This window comes from Telmatherina bonti (assembly GCF_933228915.1).
Source record: "Telmatherina bonti genome assembly, chromosome: 11".
NCBI lineage: Eukaryota > Metazoa > Chordata > Actinopteri > Atheriniformes > Telmatherinidae > Telmatherina > Telmatherina bonti.
The window spans coordinates 3,843,483-3,862,229 of NC_136629.1; the positions used below are offsets into that span (position 1 = coordinate 3,843,483).

At 43.0% G+C, this 18,747-nt stretch overlaps 1 protein-coding gene across 1 annotated transcript in view; it reads left to right on the forward strand.

The window, feature by feature from the left end:
• Positions 1-18,747, forward strand: part of mmrn2a (multimerin 2a) — a gene marked incomplete at its 5' end in the record, with an annotated part of 51,203 nt that overhangs the window by 13,710 nt on the left and 18,746 nt on the right. Inside the window, 3 exons of the mRNA XM_079249398.1 lie at positions 5,473-5,553; positions 6,361-6,467; positions 11,112-11,174. Of these exons, the coding sequence (XP_079105524.1) occupies positions 5,473-5,553; positions 6,361-6,467; positions 11,112-11,174 (251 nt within the window). The remainder of the gene's footprint in view (positions 1-5,472; positions 5,554-6,360; positions 6,468-11,111; positions 11,175-18,747) is intronic.

Genomic DNA, 18,747 nt, shown 5'->3' on the forward strand with positions numbered 1-18,747 from the left:
TATATACATATATATATGTGTATATATATATATATATACATATATATGTATATATATATATATATATACATATATATATGTGTATATATATATATATATATATATATATATACATATATATATGTATATATATATATATATATATATATATATGTATGTATATATATATGTATATATATATATATATACATATATATATATATATATATATATATATATATATATATATATATATATATATATATATATGTATGTATATATATATATATATATGTATATATATATATATATATATATATATATATATGTATATATATGTATATATATATATACATATATATATGTATATATATATATGTATATATATATATATATATACATATATATATGTATATATATATATGTATATATATATATATATACATATATATGTATATATATATATACATATATATATGTGTATATATATATATATATATATATATATATATATACATATATATATGTATATATATATATATATATATATATATATATATATATATATGTGTGTGTGTGTGTGTGTGTGTGTGTGTGTGTATCATAGTAAACTAATCTTCCTGTCATTATGCTTGAGGACAAAGGCTTCAGTGACTTTTTCATGGCCCAGAGCTCGAGTTCGGAGTTGATTGCCGGCATTGCCAGGTTGCTGCTTTGCTAGTCTCCACCCGTTTCTCAAACAGTTCTTTAAACGGCGTAGGGATGAGAAACTGCACTCAGCTCACTGATGTGACAGAAAGGGACAGAGAAATGAAGAGGATTCTGAACAAGTCTATAGACAAAGCTTGTACGGTGTCATGCGGGAGACAAACTCCTGCATTGTGCTGATCTTATGTCCCTGATCTTCATCCGTCTGAAGCATGTAGAGATTTTGCTCTCTGAGTCCATCATGACGGGTGGGATGTACTGGCACCTCTCTGCAAACATTATGTCTCTGTTCAACAGCGATGTTTCTTCTCTACCAATAGCTTGTCAGTGACAGGAAAGGAAGAGCACATTTTTAGGTCTTCCAAACTCTCGATATGTGTTCTCTCTAACGGAGCCTCCAATCGGCCTTTTCACTCACAGTGATCGAGAAGAAAGTTCCATTTCTGAGCACAGATCCTCAGCTTGCTCTTGTATTTCTGTCCACTTTTCCTCCGTGCATTTTTCTGATAAGGAGGTAATGACCGACTCAGCAGGATCATCTGCCGCTACAAGGCCAGACGTCGAGGCCTGAAGCTGATCTGACATGAACCCTGCCTTTCACCCAGAGCCTGCTGGGATAGGCTCCAGCTTCCTCTTCATCGGACTGAGCGGTGAGGATGATGACTGACTGACCTCTCAGTGTATTAGTTATGGTTCAACGTGTTGTCCTGTTACTCCTTATATTCTACGACTCAGGATTTAGTGTGAAACGAATGTGTTTGCTGTGAAACAAGATGGCATCAGTTTGGTGGGAGATGTGCTCATTTGATTTTTAGTTGATGTTTTCAAGATTAAGCGTTTGTTTTGATTTTTGAGAAGTCTGTTATGAACACGAACTACTGCTTTGTTTGTATTTGCCGTACTGAGTGTTGTCACGGTAACGCAGCTTCGCCATAGGCTGGTGGTGTCTTAAAAATGTGACGTCTAAGCTTGTGATAGAATGGAGAGCATGATGAAGTCATAAAAACTGTTTCTGACGCAGGCTGTTGTAGTCTAATCATGAAAAATTGTAGCCTATTTCATTTTCTTCTGAATATACTAAATGCAGACTGAGCTTGGCTTATGTTGATTTTTTATGTTTCTTTTGTCTTTGATTTATGTGTGTGCCTGTCTTTGTGAGTGTTTGTATGTCTGTTTGTGTTTCCTGCATTATTTGATTCAATGGTTCACAGATAATAGAGACAGTTAAAGGGTTAATAATTGTTCATGTTAAAATAAGGACTATTGTCCCTAAACTGAGATTATGGGCTACCCACTATAAACCTAATGTCAGTAAAATTTCTAAGACACAGATGATGAGATTAAAATGGATATTTTTGTTTTATTCCGGGCTGACAGAAGCTCAAGAGGAGGAGGTGTAGCCACTTATGTTTCTGCAACCTTAACTTCTGTGAGAGTCGTTCCAATAGTAGAGCCTGTTCATTTTGAGTGTCTGTCTGTTTGACATAAACTTTCATGCGAATAAATTACTGTTATTAATATTTACTGCAATATTAACTGCAAGTTCTCCTGCAGATTCAATTAATTCTATTATCTCTACTATTAGTTCTTTTAGAAAGCAAAAGGAAATGGTAATTCTGGGTGATTTCAATAATAACTGGCTCCACCGTTCCTCTGAATAGTGTCAATCTTACTCATAACTCATAACTGAACCCACCAGAGTAGATCAGCGCTCCTCTTCCCTTTTAGACTGGATACTGGTGTCACACCCAGAAAGAATTTCTCTTTCTGGAGTTATGTCTGACTGATTTAGTGATCATACTGTTGTGTTTTGTGTTTGGAAAATTAAACTTACTAAAGTTCCTACCAATAATATTAGCATTAGACAGACTAAAAAAATGAATATCTAATTATTTATAAATGGTCTTGTTTACATATATTGGGACAGATTTCAACTCATCCCTTATGCAGAAGATGCATGGAATTTGTTTTACTCAGAGGTTACCAGTATTATTAATAAGCATGCTCCTGGTAAAACTATTCGTGTGAAAGGCACACTGGGTCAACTCTGCTTTGCTTGACCTATATAGAAAAGCCGACATGTTCTTTCATTTCTCAGTGCTTTTAATACCATTCAGCCTGCTTTGTTATGTGAGAAGCTCCATAAATTCCAGGTGGATACCTCCACAACCACCTGGATCTATGACTACCTCACAAACAGACCCCAGTTTGTGAGACTGAAAGGTTGTGTGTCTGAGATGGAGGTCAGCAGCACTGGTGCACCACAAGGAACTGTACTCTGGCCATTCCTCTTCACTCTGTACACCTCAGACTTCCAGTACAACTCTGAGTCCTGTCATCTGCAGAAATACTCTGATGACTCTGCAGTTGTGGGGTGTATCAGGGATGGACAAGAAGCAGAGTACAGAGAACTGGTCAGTCAGTTTGTTAAATGGTGCGGTGACAATCATCTCATATTAAATAGCAGCAAAACAAAAGAGATGATTGTTGACTTCAGGAGGAAGAAGAATAAACAAAGCACTGTTTCCATCCTGGGAGAGGAGGTGGAGGTGGTGGAGGAATACAAGTATCTTGGAGTTCAGCTGGACAACAAACTGGACTGGAAATGCAACACTGACTACATCTACAAGAAAGGTCAGAGCAGACTGTACTTCTTAAGGAAGCTGAGATGGTTTAACGTCTGCACCAAGATGTTGCATATCTTCTAGAAGTCTGTTGTGGAGAGTGCAGTCAGCTTTGCAGCATCTGCTGGGGTAGTAGCATCAGAACCAGAGACTTGAAGAGAATCAACAAACTGATCCAGAAAGCTGCTTCTGTGCTTGGAGTAACTCTGGAGCCGCTGGAGCTGATTGTCCAAAGAAGAATGCTGCACAAGCTGATGAAGATGATGGAGGATTCTTCACACCCTCTCCACAACACAGTGAGGAAACAACAAAGTGTGTTCAGTGAGAGGCTTCTTCAGGTCCGATGTAAGACTGAAAGATACAGAAGATCATTCCTGCCAGCAGCCATCAGCCTCCGGAACAAGACCTCCTCTAGTTATTATTATTATATACTACAATATTTCCCTTTGGGGATTAATAAAGTAGTTTTCATATTATTCATTTTATTTCATTTCATTCCATCTCTTTGTTTGTGTGTATTGTAAAATCATTAATAAAATTAAAGAAAAATGACAACAACAATCATTTCAGATTAACCTTCATTTAGCTGGAACATCTAAGTAAGGATTGAACTCGGGTACAAATGAAAGCTTTGTCTGTGACTAGAATCCCCTGGTGAGACAGTAATATGGAGCTTTTATGCAGCATGTGGATGCAGAACAATAGGGGGCCCAACATGGAGCCTTGGGGGAATCCACATTGTGTTTGATTTTATCTATATGTTACGGCTGCCCGCTCATTGTCCCATAGTCTTCACCAGCCAGGAGACATTTCACATGCAAATGCCTGCTTACTGTCTCCTGGCTGGTATTGGTTCGAACACCTTCATCTCCTCCCTCCTCACTGGATAATTTGTCGTCCACTCACTGTTGGTTCTACCAAGCACCAGGAATTAAAAGACACCTGCAATCCTTCAGTCAGTGACAACTGTTTGCTCAGTAGCAGTCTGCCCTCAGTTTGCTGTAACTTATATGTTTTGTTTTGTGGTTTTTGTAAAACCCTTGTGACATCGCTTTCAGTTCATCTAGTTATTGTGGAGTTGGCATAGTTTCATTTGTACAGAGCTGAAAATCATATGTTTGTATTTTTGATTAGACAGTTGTTTGTGCTGCTTTTGTGTTTTGTTTCTTTTTTACTGGCTGTTTTTTAATTTACTTAGACACTTTGTTGTTTTATTCTGTTACCCCACATCCTTTAGTACCATTTTAATCATTTTATATCTCATATCCTATCATGAGAATAAATCTATATTGGTCTATATTTCATCATCTTGCCACAGTTCGGCTCATGTACATTAGCGAAGGTGGGTTGTAACAAAGTGGGGCTTGTCCAGGATCCAGTGATCCCTACTTTAGGCGATCTATGCCAGTTTTCCAGCGTTTCTATCCGTCCAGGAGGTTTACAATCCAGACACAACATGTAGTGTTTATTCAGAGACTCTAGATGGTAAATCCACCATTATTTATCACATCTTCATCACCATCACTACCATGTTGCTAAGAGACCTCTGTTTCCACCTGGACATGATGATGAAGACACTTCCTGTCAGACTTTCCACCAATCAGAGAGCTTAAACTGACGGTAACGTCCAATCAGGAGCAGCCAAAGATCAACAAGTGATGAGAAAAGCAGGAAAATAATGATCCTCTATGGCTGGAATAAAGCCAAGAAGACGTTTGGGATGCAGCTGAGGTGGAGGTGCTGCAGTGAGGACAGTTATTTCCACAAAGTTCTGCTCGTAACAAATCCTGTTTTCTTCTTCTGGTTCGTCTTTATGCTGATACATCTATCATACATTAAGTTTACATCATTTTAGGCTCATATTCTGACAACTGAGGCTGTCAGCATCATGTCTGCATGCAGACAGCGATTAAAATAATTCAGCAGCTACAGGTATATTTTGGTTAAAAATTGCTTTGAGTACAAGTAAGATGTTTTTATCGAGTTAATCTTTCAGTGGGACGTACTGAGCTTGGTATCAGTTGTTTGTTTAATGGGCTCGTGTCATGTTTAACCTCTAAGCCCAAACAGAAAAGAAATATCAACATCTGGAACATAGTGAAAAACTGTGAAACAAAGTTTTCCTCACGTTTTTTATCACATCTGGACTCTGTGTGTGCAGGAACTGGTGTTTGTTCATGTATCAGCATGCACAAACACTGGAGGTGACAAGTGGAGCAGAGCAACGAAACCAGAGGATCAGGTGAGTTTGAACACTGTTCACCATTGTGTCCAGAAAGATGTTCCTTTAGTCTGCCCAGCTGGAGACAAACACACAGGTATCACAAAGAAAAATTCAATGTTCCAGAAATGAGCAGAAACATCCTGGTTCAATGAAAGAGTCCAATATTTTCATGCTTTATGTTTATTTATCCTTACAGTAAAACAAACATTCTGAGAATCAACAACCATAAAACCTGAAAATATCCACTTCTCAGTGTTTCTCAGGTTTCCATGTTCCAGTTGTGAGACACTAGAAATGGTGAATTGTTCAGAAGAAAGTAAAGTTTATTTAAAGAGCGATTTTCACAGATAAAACCACAAAGTGCTCTGCGAAAAGTCTGTCCAGTAAAACAACATAATCATTCCATGAAATGGAATGGCGAGGCAGGTACACCTGGACGGGTCGCCAGTCCTTCACAGGGAACACAAACAGTTAATCACACACACTAGGGACCATTTAGAGACACCTAACATGCATGTTCTCCCCGTACACAGGGAGAACATGCAAACCTCCCCCAGCTGGGGTTTGAACCAGCATTCTTCTCGCCGTGAGGCAGACCTGATAACAGAATTGCAGTAATCAATGCAGGAAGAGATCAGAGAGATAAAGGGATCAACACAGTTTAAGATCTCATTTGGACTCTCATGACTAAAGGGATAGTTCTCATCGATTTGTTTACACATCTGTTTGTTTGGCTTGTTTAAATGTGAGTTTACATGTTTGTCTGTTAAAATGTTTGTTCACGTGTGTGTTTACATGTGTGTGTGTGTGTGTGTGTTTATGCAGACACAAGCTGTCCCAACGGCTGGCCGACAGGCAGAGGGAGATGGTCCTCCCCTCTCTGGGGTGGGGCTGCTGTCCAGGACACGGAGGACGGGACTGTGAAGAGACAGGTGGGCTAGTAACAGCATCTGTTACCATGGTAACATCATCGATTTTTTTTCTTCTTTCTGCTCCTGTACGTTCTTGCATTTGGATTTTGATCTTGTTTGTTTGCCTCAAGAATGAATTGTAAGTAAAGGGAAGGGGGTTTCTAGCTCTGTGGGGGGCCTGGGTGGGCCAGCGGGCGGAGTTGCCCCGTGGTGGCGGGTGCTGGGTCGGTGGGCATTGCTCCGTAGCGGGCGCCCGTGTCCCCGCGGCGTGAACTGCCGGGGTCCCTATAAGACACTTCTCTATAGGTAGCAATAACATATTGAAAATGATTCTTACTTTTGTTGGAACCGAACTCTTAACGTTTGATTTCCCGCTTTGTTGCTGTTTTCGAGAAGTCACTGAGTACCAATAACCTTCGGGACGCATGGGCAGAGGAACTTGGTGTTCCAATATGAGAGGAATTGTGGGAAGAAAGCCTGTCCAGTATATATAAGTGCTCTGTTAACACCAGATATCAGTTCATTTCATTTAAAGTAATGCTCAGCCTACATTATTCTAAAACTAAGCTAAAAGTAAGAATTTGAGTCTGTCTGCATGTGATGGACGTGGCATAGCGGAAGGCTCTCTCTCCCACTGGTTTTGGCATTGCCCAGTACTCAGTCGCTTTTGGTGGGACATATTTATATGGTTCTCTAAGCAATACAAAATAAATATCCAACCGGATTGCAAATTGGCTTTATTTGGCTCTTCTGAAAACTTGTCAACTTTCCCGCCTTCTGATAAGCAGGCTCTTCAAATCGGCATGGTGACGGCTAAAAACTGATTCTATTGGACTGAAAGTCTCCAACACCCCCGTGTTTAAAGAGGTGGCTTCATGAAATGGTTTCTGTCTCCAGGATGGAACAGATTCATTTTGGCATAAACAAAACTCCTATCAGAAGGTGTGGAAGCCTTTTTTAGCTTTACTTGAGACCGGAACATCTACTATGTAGTTATACTAAGTGCTCCAAGGAGCATTTAGTATAATCATTTATTCTACTCCTCTAGATTGTATAAAATAAGGAGATAAAAACATTTGTCCATGCCATCTTTGTTTTTTCTGATCATGTCCTCACTCGGTCGGTGCGTTTCTTGTCAAAACACTATTTTAGCCTTTAACTGTTTAATTCTGTTCATTACCTGCTTTACTCTAAAAAACCTTTGTAAACCTCTCCAATTCCAAGATGTACTGAGATCTTTCCATAAATATGAATGGGATATACTCTATCATTAATGGGATATGCCTATTTTAACCGCTTACAGGGTCCAGATTTCTATAGAAGAGAAACAAAAAAGGTCATATTAAACAATAGGGTGTATCCCTTCCCTAATTCTCACCCCATCTGTTCCAAACCTACGAATTTCCCCACATCATTTAAAATCTTTCTGCTCTTCCCACAAGCAATTCAGGAGCAACTATTCTGGTTCACCTGGTAATATTTATTTCTGCTCATTTCAAATAAAATGACCCCTTTTTGTGATTATGTTAAACACATTACAAACACGGTTAAAGGAAAAAAAAAGAGAAGTACATTCCGGTCCATTCTTTATGGGGATAAACTAATATCTCAGATGCACCATGAAACTCTTTTTTCTTTTAAATATACACATCATTTTTTATGAGACCCGTAAGTTTAAAATATGCAAAGAAATGAAATCGTTGAGTCTGATATGGAAAAAACTAGGACAGGGCATTCGGGGAGGTAAGGCGGTTTCATGGATTTAAGGGATTTTCTTTAAAAAAAAAAAAAAAAAGAAAAAGGAAATTATGGCTACATCAAATTATAAGTTAAATACTATGTAAGTTTTCTCATTTATTTATTTATTTATCATCTCATTCCAACTTTAACTAAAAAGGTACAGATTCTCTCCATCCTCGCTTCTTAAGTTTCATTTCCTCTATGTCTCCACTGCTGATGCGGTGTCGAACACAAGAGTCTCCAGATGGAGCAGCAGCCTGCTGTCCAGTGTTCAGGAAGTCCTCATCTTCTCCTCACACGGTTGCCTTTGCTGTTTGTCAGTGTCTGTCGCCAGATCTCATCCTGTTCTGATTCTGATCCGATGTCTCTCTCTGAAGATGGCAGAGTTATTTTTAGAACTTCTCTGATTGATTTCTCCAGAAATCCACGAGTGTCAGAACATTCTTCTTTCTCTGGTCGGCCTGTAATCCGCACTGCGCCGAGTCTTTTTCTTCTGCAGGCTTTTTCCTCTGAACTTTTTCTAGTCTTTTTTGCATTAACCCTTTAAGTGGCAAGTTTTTTTTCATAACTTTTTGATAACTTCGTTTTCTTTCATATTCAGCATAAAACCTTTTTTTTTTTCGTTAATGTAACAACAGAATGGAGGTCATGGTTCATACCAGAAGGACAATTATAGGTTAACATTTTTAATTTCAAGGTATTTCATAGAGTGCCCTATAAAGGGTTGCGCTAATAGCTTCAGCTGTAGGTATGTAATAATATCTACTTGAATCTTCCTCTAGCTGACTTCATTTCAGCGGGAACTCTTTCTGGAATGTCTGAATATGTTCATAACCTCGTTACCTTGCTCCAGATTGTGGCTTCTGTCTGGATCCGGTTGCAAATCAGTGCCATCTTGTCCTTTTGCTGCTTTGTATTTGTCTTTGTTTATATTCTTTGTCACATCAAGATATATGTTGTTCCTTTTTACATTCCAGGAAATTGCTTCGTTTAGGGGTTCTTAGAAAATCAGTGTTTACCGTATTAAAGCTCCAGTAGGTAACGTTCCTCAGAGACATGTTCCTCTGGGTGAACTGTTTCCTCGTCCTGATAGTAGTCTATACATTCTGTCATCATGAACAATAAGAAATCTAGTTAGACCCCTCAGTTTACTGTAAATCTGTAAAAACTCTGACCAATCCAAACGTTCCGACCCAAATGGAGTTGTTCATTTCTTAGATTCCGTAGCTTCTTCTCCCGGCTCCCCTCCTCCCCCTCCAGCAGCGCATACCTGATAGCCACACCCTGCATATAAACAGCATGTTAGGATGAAAATACAAAGTAGTGAAGAAGAAACTCGGAAGGCAAACATGGCTGAGAAAATGCAGGAAAGATTTCCCGACCCGGCTCGGTTTATTTGCCTCCTCCTGCTAAACAGCCGAGAAAGAGAAAATCATTGGTGGAAAAAGCTGCGAATAAAAAAGCCTCGGATCACGCAAGGAGCAGAACCAGAGAGGGAGGAGCCAAGGTAGTGGGAGGGGCAAAGGTAGCGGGAGGAGCTACGGTGGAGAAGGGTCAAGACAAAGGGAGGGGCCATTGTAGGGGGAGGAGCCAATACTGGGGAGGAGCCAATGTAGTAGGAGGAGCTAAGGCAGGGGTAGGGGCCAAGACAGGGTCCTGCTTGCTCTCCAACATCACCTACCCCGGCTTTAAACAGCAACTAGAGGTGGGTCTACTCAGCTCACTGGCATAACCAGAAGTCAAGATTCAGTGAATTTAAAGTTTCAGGAAGTTTGTTTTGGTCTCTTGCGGGAGTCTATTTTTAAACCTTCTCAAAAGAAATCCAAGAGACTTTGGGCCAGGTTTTAGGGGTGTGGGAAACTGCAGTGTTGATCAGATTAGTTTGTGGACTTTGTGCCAGTTCTGTCCCGCTCTGTAGCTGCAGTTCTCAGGTCTGAACTAATCCAGTTCTACTCAGCTCACCTTCAGTTAAACCTTTCATTTCAGATTCCTAAAGCCTGTTCCATCCTCCACGAGAACAAGAACTCAGTTCTTGTTCTCGTGGCTGCAAGAACAAGAAAAACCGTCTTGTTCGGCAGGTCCATCCATCCTCCAGGAGAAGCAGGTCTGCAGCGGGGAGGGGTCACAGCAGGGGGCGATGTCTGCTTTATGTGCCATGAACCCGGTTGTTACCTCCGCCGAGGAGGTTGTTTCCCCGGCGTCTTTTTGCTCAAGATAACTTAAAAGGTTACGGAGGGATTTTTATAAACATTTCCAGAGTTGTTGGAAATATGAAAATGAAGAAGTGATTAAATCCTGGTGGTGATCCGGATCACCGTTTGGATCCAGGAATGTTTTAAAAGGATTCTTTAACATTGTGCTTGGTGGAGGTTTCCTCCTCCGAGTTTCTAGTTTCATATTTAACGAGCAGCTTCGTCCGCGGCGGGTCGTGCACGCGGCTGGGTCCGAGTGTTTTAATGTAAAAATGTTGGTACTTTCTCACCACATCGATCAGCTGTTTTATCAGAACAATCCGTTTTACCTGCAACAGTAAAAACACGGAAGCAGCAACTCCGCTTCCTGCTTTCTCCGTGTTAACCACGCCCACCTCACATGTCCGACCAATCACACGATACTTCTCGCAGCCCCATAAGAAAAAAGTTCTGCAGCCCGATGTGTCAAGAAGTGTCCTCAAACACGTCCGTGAGAACAAAATGACGTCATTTTCTTCTGGGAGCCTCGAGAAGAAGAAAAAAGTTCTGTCTTCTCGTGGAGGATGGAACAGGCTTTAGTGTGAAGCTTGGATCCTCATGAAGGAACCACTGCAGCCTCCTCTACATGTTTTTTATTTGGCATGAAAACTTCTGTGTTTAACGTTTCTCTTGGTTTTCAGGTGAGACTCTGAATCACAGCCAGAATAAAACCTGTTCTGTTTTTCTCTGACAGTCTCTGGTCCTCAGCCGGGCTCTGCAGGACCTGAACCAAAGAGGATCCAGAGTCGGGCTCCAGGTACGGTCTCAGGAATCACAGCATGTTTATTTTGGGTTTTTAGGACAGGAGGTTTTCTTTTGAGTCATTCAGAATCGCAGCTGCTTCGGCAGAAACTACTGGCGGTTCCCCCCCAAACAGCAAAAGTAAAAAACACAGAAAAGTAACACGAAGCAATAAAAACAATAAAAACACATGATCACCATCTGGACAAAATAAACAAACAGTAAAGAACACGTCTAGCGGGTCGTTTTAAATGTAGAAACCTTTGCTTAGTGGAGTTTGAAGAGAGGTGGTGGCTCTGACCCGGTGCTGTCGTCATCTACCGACCGCACAGACTTCCAGCTGAAGTAGTCCCGAAGTGTCGCCGTGCAATCTGAGGCTTTTTCTATTCCTGTGTTGTTCTGATCGGCCACATGGAAAGGGCTTTATAAGCCTGACCGACTCTTTTAACCCGCTGCAGTGTGTGTGTGTGTGTGTGTGTGAGATCTGTGATGATGCTACATCTGATGCTAGTTGTGTTTGAAGCTAAATGGATTCTTAACCCTTTAACTGCTGCTCCGTTCTCCGCGGGTTTTAACCCGCCCTGGCTCTCCCTGCCTCTGCTCACTCAGAGGAGCTTTGCTCCGGGTTGGAGTGCTCCTGCCGAACCGTACTGGACTCTACTGGAGCTAAATCTGAGCCTTGCTTTAATGAGGGAACTCGTGCAGTCAGATGTAAGGGCCTCAAAGTGGAAGAAGGACAAACTGCAGGGTTCCTCTCTCATCCTAAAGGACTGCTGGCGTTCTTACTGGGACACTTCTGGACAAGGAGGTTAGAAGAAAATATTTGTCAAACTAATCGCCACAACCCTCTTGTATCAACTACAACGACAGATTGAGTTGTAAATGCCATCCAGCCTGCCAGCTTCCTGCGTGTTTTTATTGGGAAGGATGCTGCGGCGAGGACTCTGGTCTCTGCATCGGACCCTTCTGTCTCTGTTCCTGCTCTGCAGCTCTTGAGAAGTTGGAGCCAGTTTTATCGCTCTTGGAAGATTGGCCATATTGAGCCGTGTTACGTCCCATGGCCTGTCATCTAACCCATCACCACTCGTCTCGTCGTTACCTGGGAGATTGGCTACACCTGGTTTTCTCCCTGGCGCCGCCCTCAGACTGATGTGCTGATTGCTGATTGGTCGCCCACACTCCCACCGAGCTGTGATTGGCCAGACCTGCTGAGCACCAGAACAAAGGCTGGTTGTGTCTCGGTGTCACAGCTTGCCACAGTTTTGACTGTTGGGTGTTTGGACTACAGTGTTTAGGGAACATTTCGTGGTTTTTGCTTGCTTGGTGCCAGCTTTGGTTCATGCTTTTGTTGTTGGGTTTGATTTGGCTTTTGTGTTGGCTCTTTGACAAACGCCTGTGGCTCCTGATGCCCCGTAAGGACCAGTGGCTCCAGAATAAAGCCTTCATCTTTGTTTCTTACCTGGTTTCATGGTATAAATGTTGCCACCTCCTGTTCCCTTGGACAAACTCCATCTCCATGACATTGTCCCTCTTGGTCTTCAGATAAAAGTCTTTCCTAGTATAGAGCAAACAGTTATTGCAATGATAAACAGTAGTTTGTAATCTGGAGGAACATGATGTTCTGGAAGTGTTCCAGTCTGGCTTTAAAGCATGACATAGCACTGAGTCAGCTTTGATAAAAGTATTCAGAGAAGCAGATGCCCTAACCTGCCAGACAAACTCCTCTAAGGATGACAGAGCCACAACTTCCCACAGACGGCCGAGCTAGAGGCAGAAGTTGAGGGGTCAGAAGAAGAAGGACAACCGCTTCCCTTATGTTTGTCACCTTGTCCATAAGGAAATTCAGAAAGGCATGCAACATTTCTGAGGAGGCTTTAAGGATGCAGACTGCAGAGCGTTTATGACGGACTCAGTTGTTTTAAACTCTCGGGCTGTGCCGATTACAAAACAGTGATTTTAGACAAATGTTTTCTTTTCTCCTGCTACAGTTGCCAGCAGTTCCTTAAAGTATCAAAGGAGACCTGCAGTCTGTCTTTCTTCCACTTGCGTTCTGGTCTCCTGCAGTCCCTCTGAGCTGCTCAGGTTCTCGCATTCAGCCAGAGCTCATGTTTGGCTCTGGGCTTCAGAGTACTTCATGGAGCCACAGTGTCCATCATGTTGCCACAGGAGGAGTGAAACTAAAAGCTTAACTGAGGTACCAGTATGCTGGTTAAAAGCAGCCGAGAACAGACTGGTAATGGAAGAGTTAATGATCCTACAGCATCATGACGGAGCACAAGGTTTAGCAGACCATAATAAGGTGGGTTGAAATAGAAAGGTTACAGATCTCTATATTAGTTCATCGTAAGAGAGAGCGAGGTCCCCTACATTTAGAAGATGATGCAGGATGAAGCACGGCCGGCTTCAGGCAGGGGCAAAAGGGGGCACTGCCCCCTCAAACAAACACTCTGCCCCCTCAAATCAAATCTGCCAAAGTTGCACAAACTACCTAAACTCTCTCCCTCTGCACAGAGCTGCGTGCCGGTTGTACAGCGTTGCATTGTGGGACCCTCCTCCTTCTCCTCCCAGTGAACAACCAATCAGCATTTAGTATGCAAATGAGTTGACCAGTAGCCTGATTGTTGGGTGTCAGGTTTGTCCCCCTCGCTGAGGCGCTGCAGCGGTAAAACTCTAAGGAAGTGAAGCTCCGTTAAATACCTCGTAGCGCTTTATACCATGAGAAGTGCTACTTAGTCAGTAATTAACAATAAATAACGTAGTACAGAACATCTACATGTTCTGTCAACAGGGGATTGTTGCTTTTTTAAGTGTGTGAGCCTGTCAGTGGGAGCATTACTCCACATGAGCTCTGGATGTGTGTGCCCGCTCAGAGTCCGTCAGACTGAGGGAAAATGACCCGTGGGAGCCAGACCCATCAGGAAGCTCCGCCCAGACTCTAGTTCTACACGCTGCTTGGAGGATAATCACACTAAGTTTTACATTTTGGTTTTTCCCATCTCCCGCTCATTCCAGCAGCTCATGTAGAGCTTCATGTTTGCATCTGCATCCATTCCCTCCCAACTCAAACTGTAGACGGCGTGTATTCTGACCTTACGGACTAATAACATTACAAAAACTATTCTGCCATACTCGAAGTTTAATTCAGTTCTCTGTGATGCATCCATTCTTCAGAGCTTGTAAAAAAAGGCAGTACTGCTCCTGCTTCCACCAGTAGCAATGAAGCTGCCAGTACCTCACAGACAGCAGCTAAAACACAGCTAATGACTCCCTTTTCAGCAAGCACTGCTTCTCCCGCCTCGTGTTTTGCCTGCCTCCAATGAGAAATCCCGGTGAGTGCTGCCGCATCGTTGCTAGCTGGGATGGTGGAGGACCCCGGAAACCGCCACTGCCGCCGTCCGGCCTGGCTCAGCCAGTGGGGCAGATCATCTGCGAACCACATCCCTGAGGAATCTCTGAGGCGATGCTGAGGAGGAAGACACAGACCAGGCCCTCTGCCTGTCAGGTCCCCTTGTCGTCTCACTACAGTGACCACCGGCTGCAGCGGATACAACCAGTAGGGCAATCGGAGTCTCTACGTCCAAAGACCTGGGCACCGCAGCAGCATCCTCTCCGGTGTCCGATGGTAACCCCATGGCGTCACTCAGGGGCTGCCAATGCTTTGCCACAGATGCCCGTTTCTCCCGGCACAGAGCACTCACTCCATGCAGACATAGGACCACGGCTGGATGGTGGAGCGGAAGTGCCGACAGGGCATCAAGACGATTAGTGAGCACAAGGTCATCCCAATCTTCTCGTGGCAGATCACTCCAGGAAAAAGTGTGTGTTTCGATGTTGAGCTGGAAGAGGGCCAAGGTGAAGTGTCTGGATCCCAGGGTACCATATCCTGGAGAGCCACCTTGAGTGAAGCGATATGCAAGGTCAGAAAGTCTGTTCAGCATTTCGTTCTTGGACCGAAGTTCATCGGAAAGCTTACGCATGTCCTCCTTGAGGTTGGTGAACTGCTTATTTGTCAGCTCCAGGTCTTCATCGAGATGCTCTGAGGCAGCCATCTTGGTTTTTCTATGTTTTGACATGACGGAGGATGATAATGCTGATGTTGAGCTGTGCACTGAGGCATCAGGCCTGCTCTGTTAAATGAAAAGGCAAGACTTCTTTTAGACTGGCAAGTTTTTAGTGCGAGTGCTTGGTGTCTTGAAACCAGCAAATGCAAGACTCCAGTCTCAGACAGTGGATGTGTGCAGCGCTTCTGAGGTTGTTGGTGCAGCACTGGAGTCGTTAAAAACATGCGAGACCAAGACGATGAGTACTGGGGAGAGTTGTGTCAGGCGGCTGCTGGGGATCATTCACATCCTCCAAAGAGAACAATGAGCAAACATCTCGGTGAAAGTGTGGCGCTCTCAACTGTGGGCCATACAGACTCTGCCTCCCCCCATCAATCTCTGAAAAGGTCTCTGCTCAACATCCGTGACAGGGCCACTCCAGAAATTGAAAATAGATTTTCAAAAAAGAATGTTGACCTGATGAAAGCCATATCAAGCCTTGCACCCAAATCTAGTAAATTTCTAAATTCAACCCTTTTGTGCCCGCTGACTGAGCTGGCTGGCTCTGTGGCAAAACAGATGTTGCTCAAGAAATGTCCCAATGAAACTGACCTGTCCACTGTGTGTAAACACCTGCAGGAGTACAAGGAGGCCTTTCCCATGTTGCATAAACTGTATGTGGCAGCCCTGGTGATTGGTGTGTCTTCAGCATCGTGTGAGAGTTCACTCTGCACATTGGCACGGGTCCTAACCCCGTACCGTCGCACCATGTCGTTTGACAGAAAGAGGAATTTGGTGATGTTGGTCCATGAGAAGACCATTACAAATAATCTGGACATGGACAACTTTGTGAGAGTTTTTGGGCAGAAAAGTAGGAGACTGTTATGTATAGTAGGGAAGGAGTTTAAAAAAAAAAAGTGGAAAAAGTCAACAAAATGAAGAAAAAAACGTCATGTTCTGTGTTGTTTGTTTTTGTCGTTTGTGATTTAAACTATTTCAGCATAGTTTAATAGTTTATTGTTATTTGGCTGTCTAATGAGACATTTGTTATGTTGCTGGTTATTAAAACTTTGATTATTGATATTTGTTATTTTTTTCTTATTTTAATGTATGGATCATTTTTATATTCCATTTCCCCCCTGAGGGATCGCCACCTTATTGTGGTCGGAGGGTTTGCGTGCCTCAGTGACCCTGAGAGCTACACCAGCAGGAGCTTCAGTTTCTGGTGGGACACCCACGCTGGACAGGTCTTTGGTTCGAGGCCTGACAAAATGCGGTCTACTTCTTTAGAGTGTCGGGCTCTAACAGTCCCGTTAAAAAAACACTTACAAACAACAATAAGAACAAAAAGAGCAGAAGCATGACATGCATGCATGATGCCTCGTTCACATTTCTGCCTGCCCCCTCAGGTATGCCTTTCTAAAGCCGCCCTTGGGATGAAACCATCAGGTGTCACATCTGATGTTCCGGTCCAGTAAACTGGAATGGGATTTATTAGTACTCTGAAAAACTGCTGTCTTGAATCTGGACTGAGACCAGCAGAACCAGACAACCACAGAAGACCAGAGTGGTCCAGGGGAAGCAGAACCTGAATGGTTGTGTTTTATGTGATCTGCAGACCCAGCAGTCAGTTGGGCATCCAGTGGAGTGGAAGGTTCTGGATCATCTGGGACATTTCCTGGGAGAGAACCATGGTTCTGTACCAGCTGGCAAGAGGAGGAGAACTGATCAGTGATAATTTATATGGAAACTAAACAGGATGATCAATAGTTCAGTCTCGGTTTGGTTCTAAGCTGTCCATGTTTTCAATGTTTTGCTTCTTTTTCAGCACTTTGTTGCAGCTGGCGTTGTGTTAAAGTGCTTTATAAATAAAGTTGAGTTAATTCACCAGACCTGCTCTGAGATAAAGATCTGCAGTGGTTCTACTGGATCCGGGCTGTGTTCAGTGCAAGTTAGCGAGGCTCTGAGAACCAAAACACTGGATGCGTTTGTAAAAAGCGTCAGACTAAAATAGACCTTTGGCCTTTAGAGGCTCGATTTAACAAAGAAAGCACGATCACAGAGGCGGTTGGTTCCACGTTCACCTCTACATGGTGCAGTGCGGACCGGTCCGCTCCCACCACGCCTCCTATTCAAGCAGCTTCCTGTGAGCTGAAGGTCATGTGATGAAATCCTCAGCAGAGCAGAAACATGCTGGACACAATGACAGGAACACCTTAAAAATAAACCTGCTGAGAGTCATCAGCTCAAGGCTCAGAACGGGTCTGTTGTGACCCGGGTCAGTCACAGCCTGACCGGTAGAAATTCCCTCATCTTTTCAGACACCAAGGGTAAAACCATTCTGGAATGAGTAGGTCCTGGATCATTTTTCTGTCTGGTGGCATTCAGAGAACTGGTTTATGTGTTTGTTTACTTTGGACCACAGTTTTGTAATTGTCAGAACTATTGGGTTCTGGTCTTTCTCAGCATCGGAGGAACTGCGGTGACATCGATCTGTCTATGTCTTGGGCGGATTTCATCCCGAAACATTCCGACATTCTGCAGCACATTGGCTGGAAGCCAGAGTCCTGATCCAATCCTCATGACCAGAAAACTGGCTTTCAGATGGAGATGAGATGAACTGGTGGACCTCCTCCTCAGTGTTGCCTGAAGGTCGCTGACTCGGAGCTTCTTGCCATGTTGGCTTTCTGGCAAACGAAACTCGGAGGAAGCTCAGCTGAGAAATCCCCACATCCATCAATCCCAGTTTCCCCCTCCCTTGTGGGCTGGTGGACATGCTGTTGATCTCCTGCTGCAGCCAAAGAGCAACACACAGAACACAGCAGCACCAGGTCCAGCAAACACGATGTCTCAAACCACAGATTCATCCTTTATGAATGTTGTGGTTACTTTTACATACATGTATACATATACACATATGTACACGTTTACATTTTGTAATAATAGCAGTATTATTAACGTAGCCCAATAAGAAATATGAATGAAATGAAATGAAAAATACTTTATTAATCCCCAAAGGGAAATATTGTAGTATATAATAATAACTAGAGGAGGTCTTGTTCTGGAGGCTGATGGCTGCTGGCAGGAATGATCTGTATCTTTCAGTCTTACATCGGACCTGAAGAAGCCTCTCACTGAACACACTTTGTTGTTTCATCACTGTGTTGTGGAGAGGGTGTGAAGAATCCTCCATCATCTTCATCAGCTTGTGCAGCATTCTTCTTTGGACAATCAGCTGAATGGTATTAAAAGCACTGAGAAATGAAAGAACATGACCCTCAGAGTGCTGCCTGAATGGTCCAGATGAGAGTGTGCTCTCTGGAGCAGGTATATGATGGCATCTTCAACCCCAAGTCCATTACGATATGCAAACTGGAATGGGTCCTGAAAGGTGTTTACTTGCTTGTTGAGGTGAGCCAGTAAGAGTCTCTCCAGGACTTTCATGATGTGAGATGTCAGGGCAACTGGTCTGTAGTCACTTGGTTCAGCTGGTTGTGTTTTTTTAGGCACTGGAACAAGGCAGGAGGTTTTCCACAGCACTGGGACTCT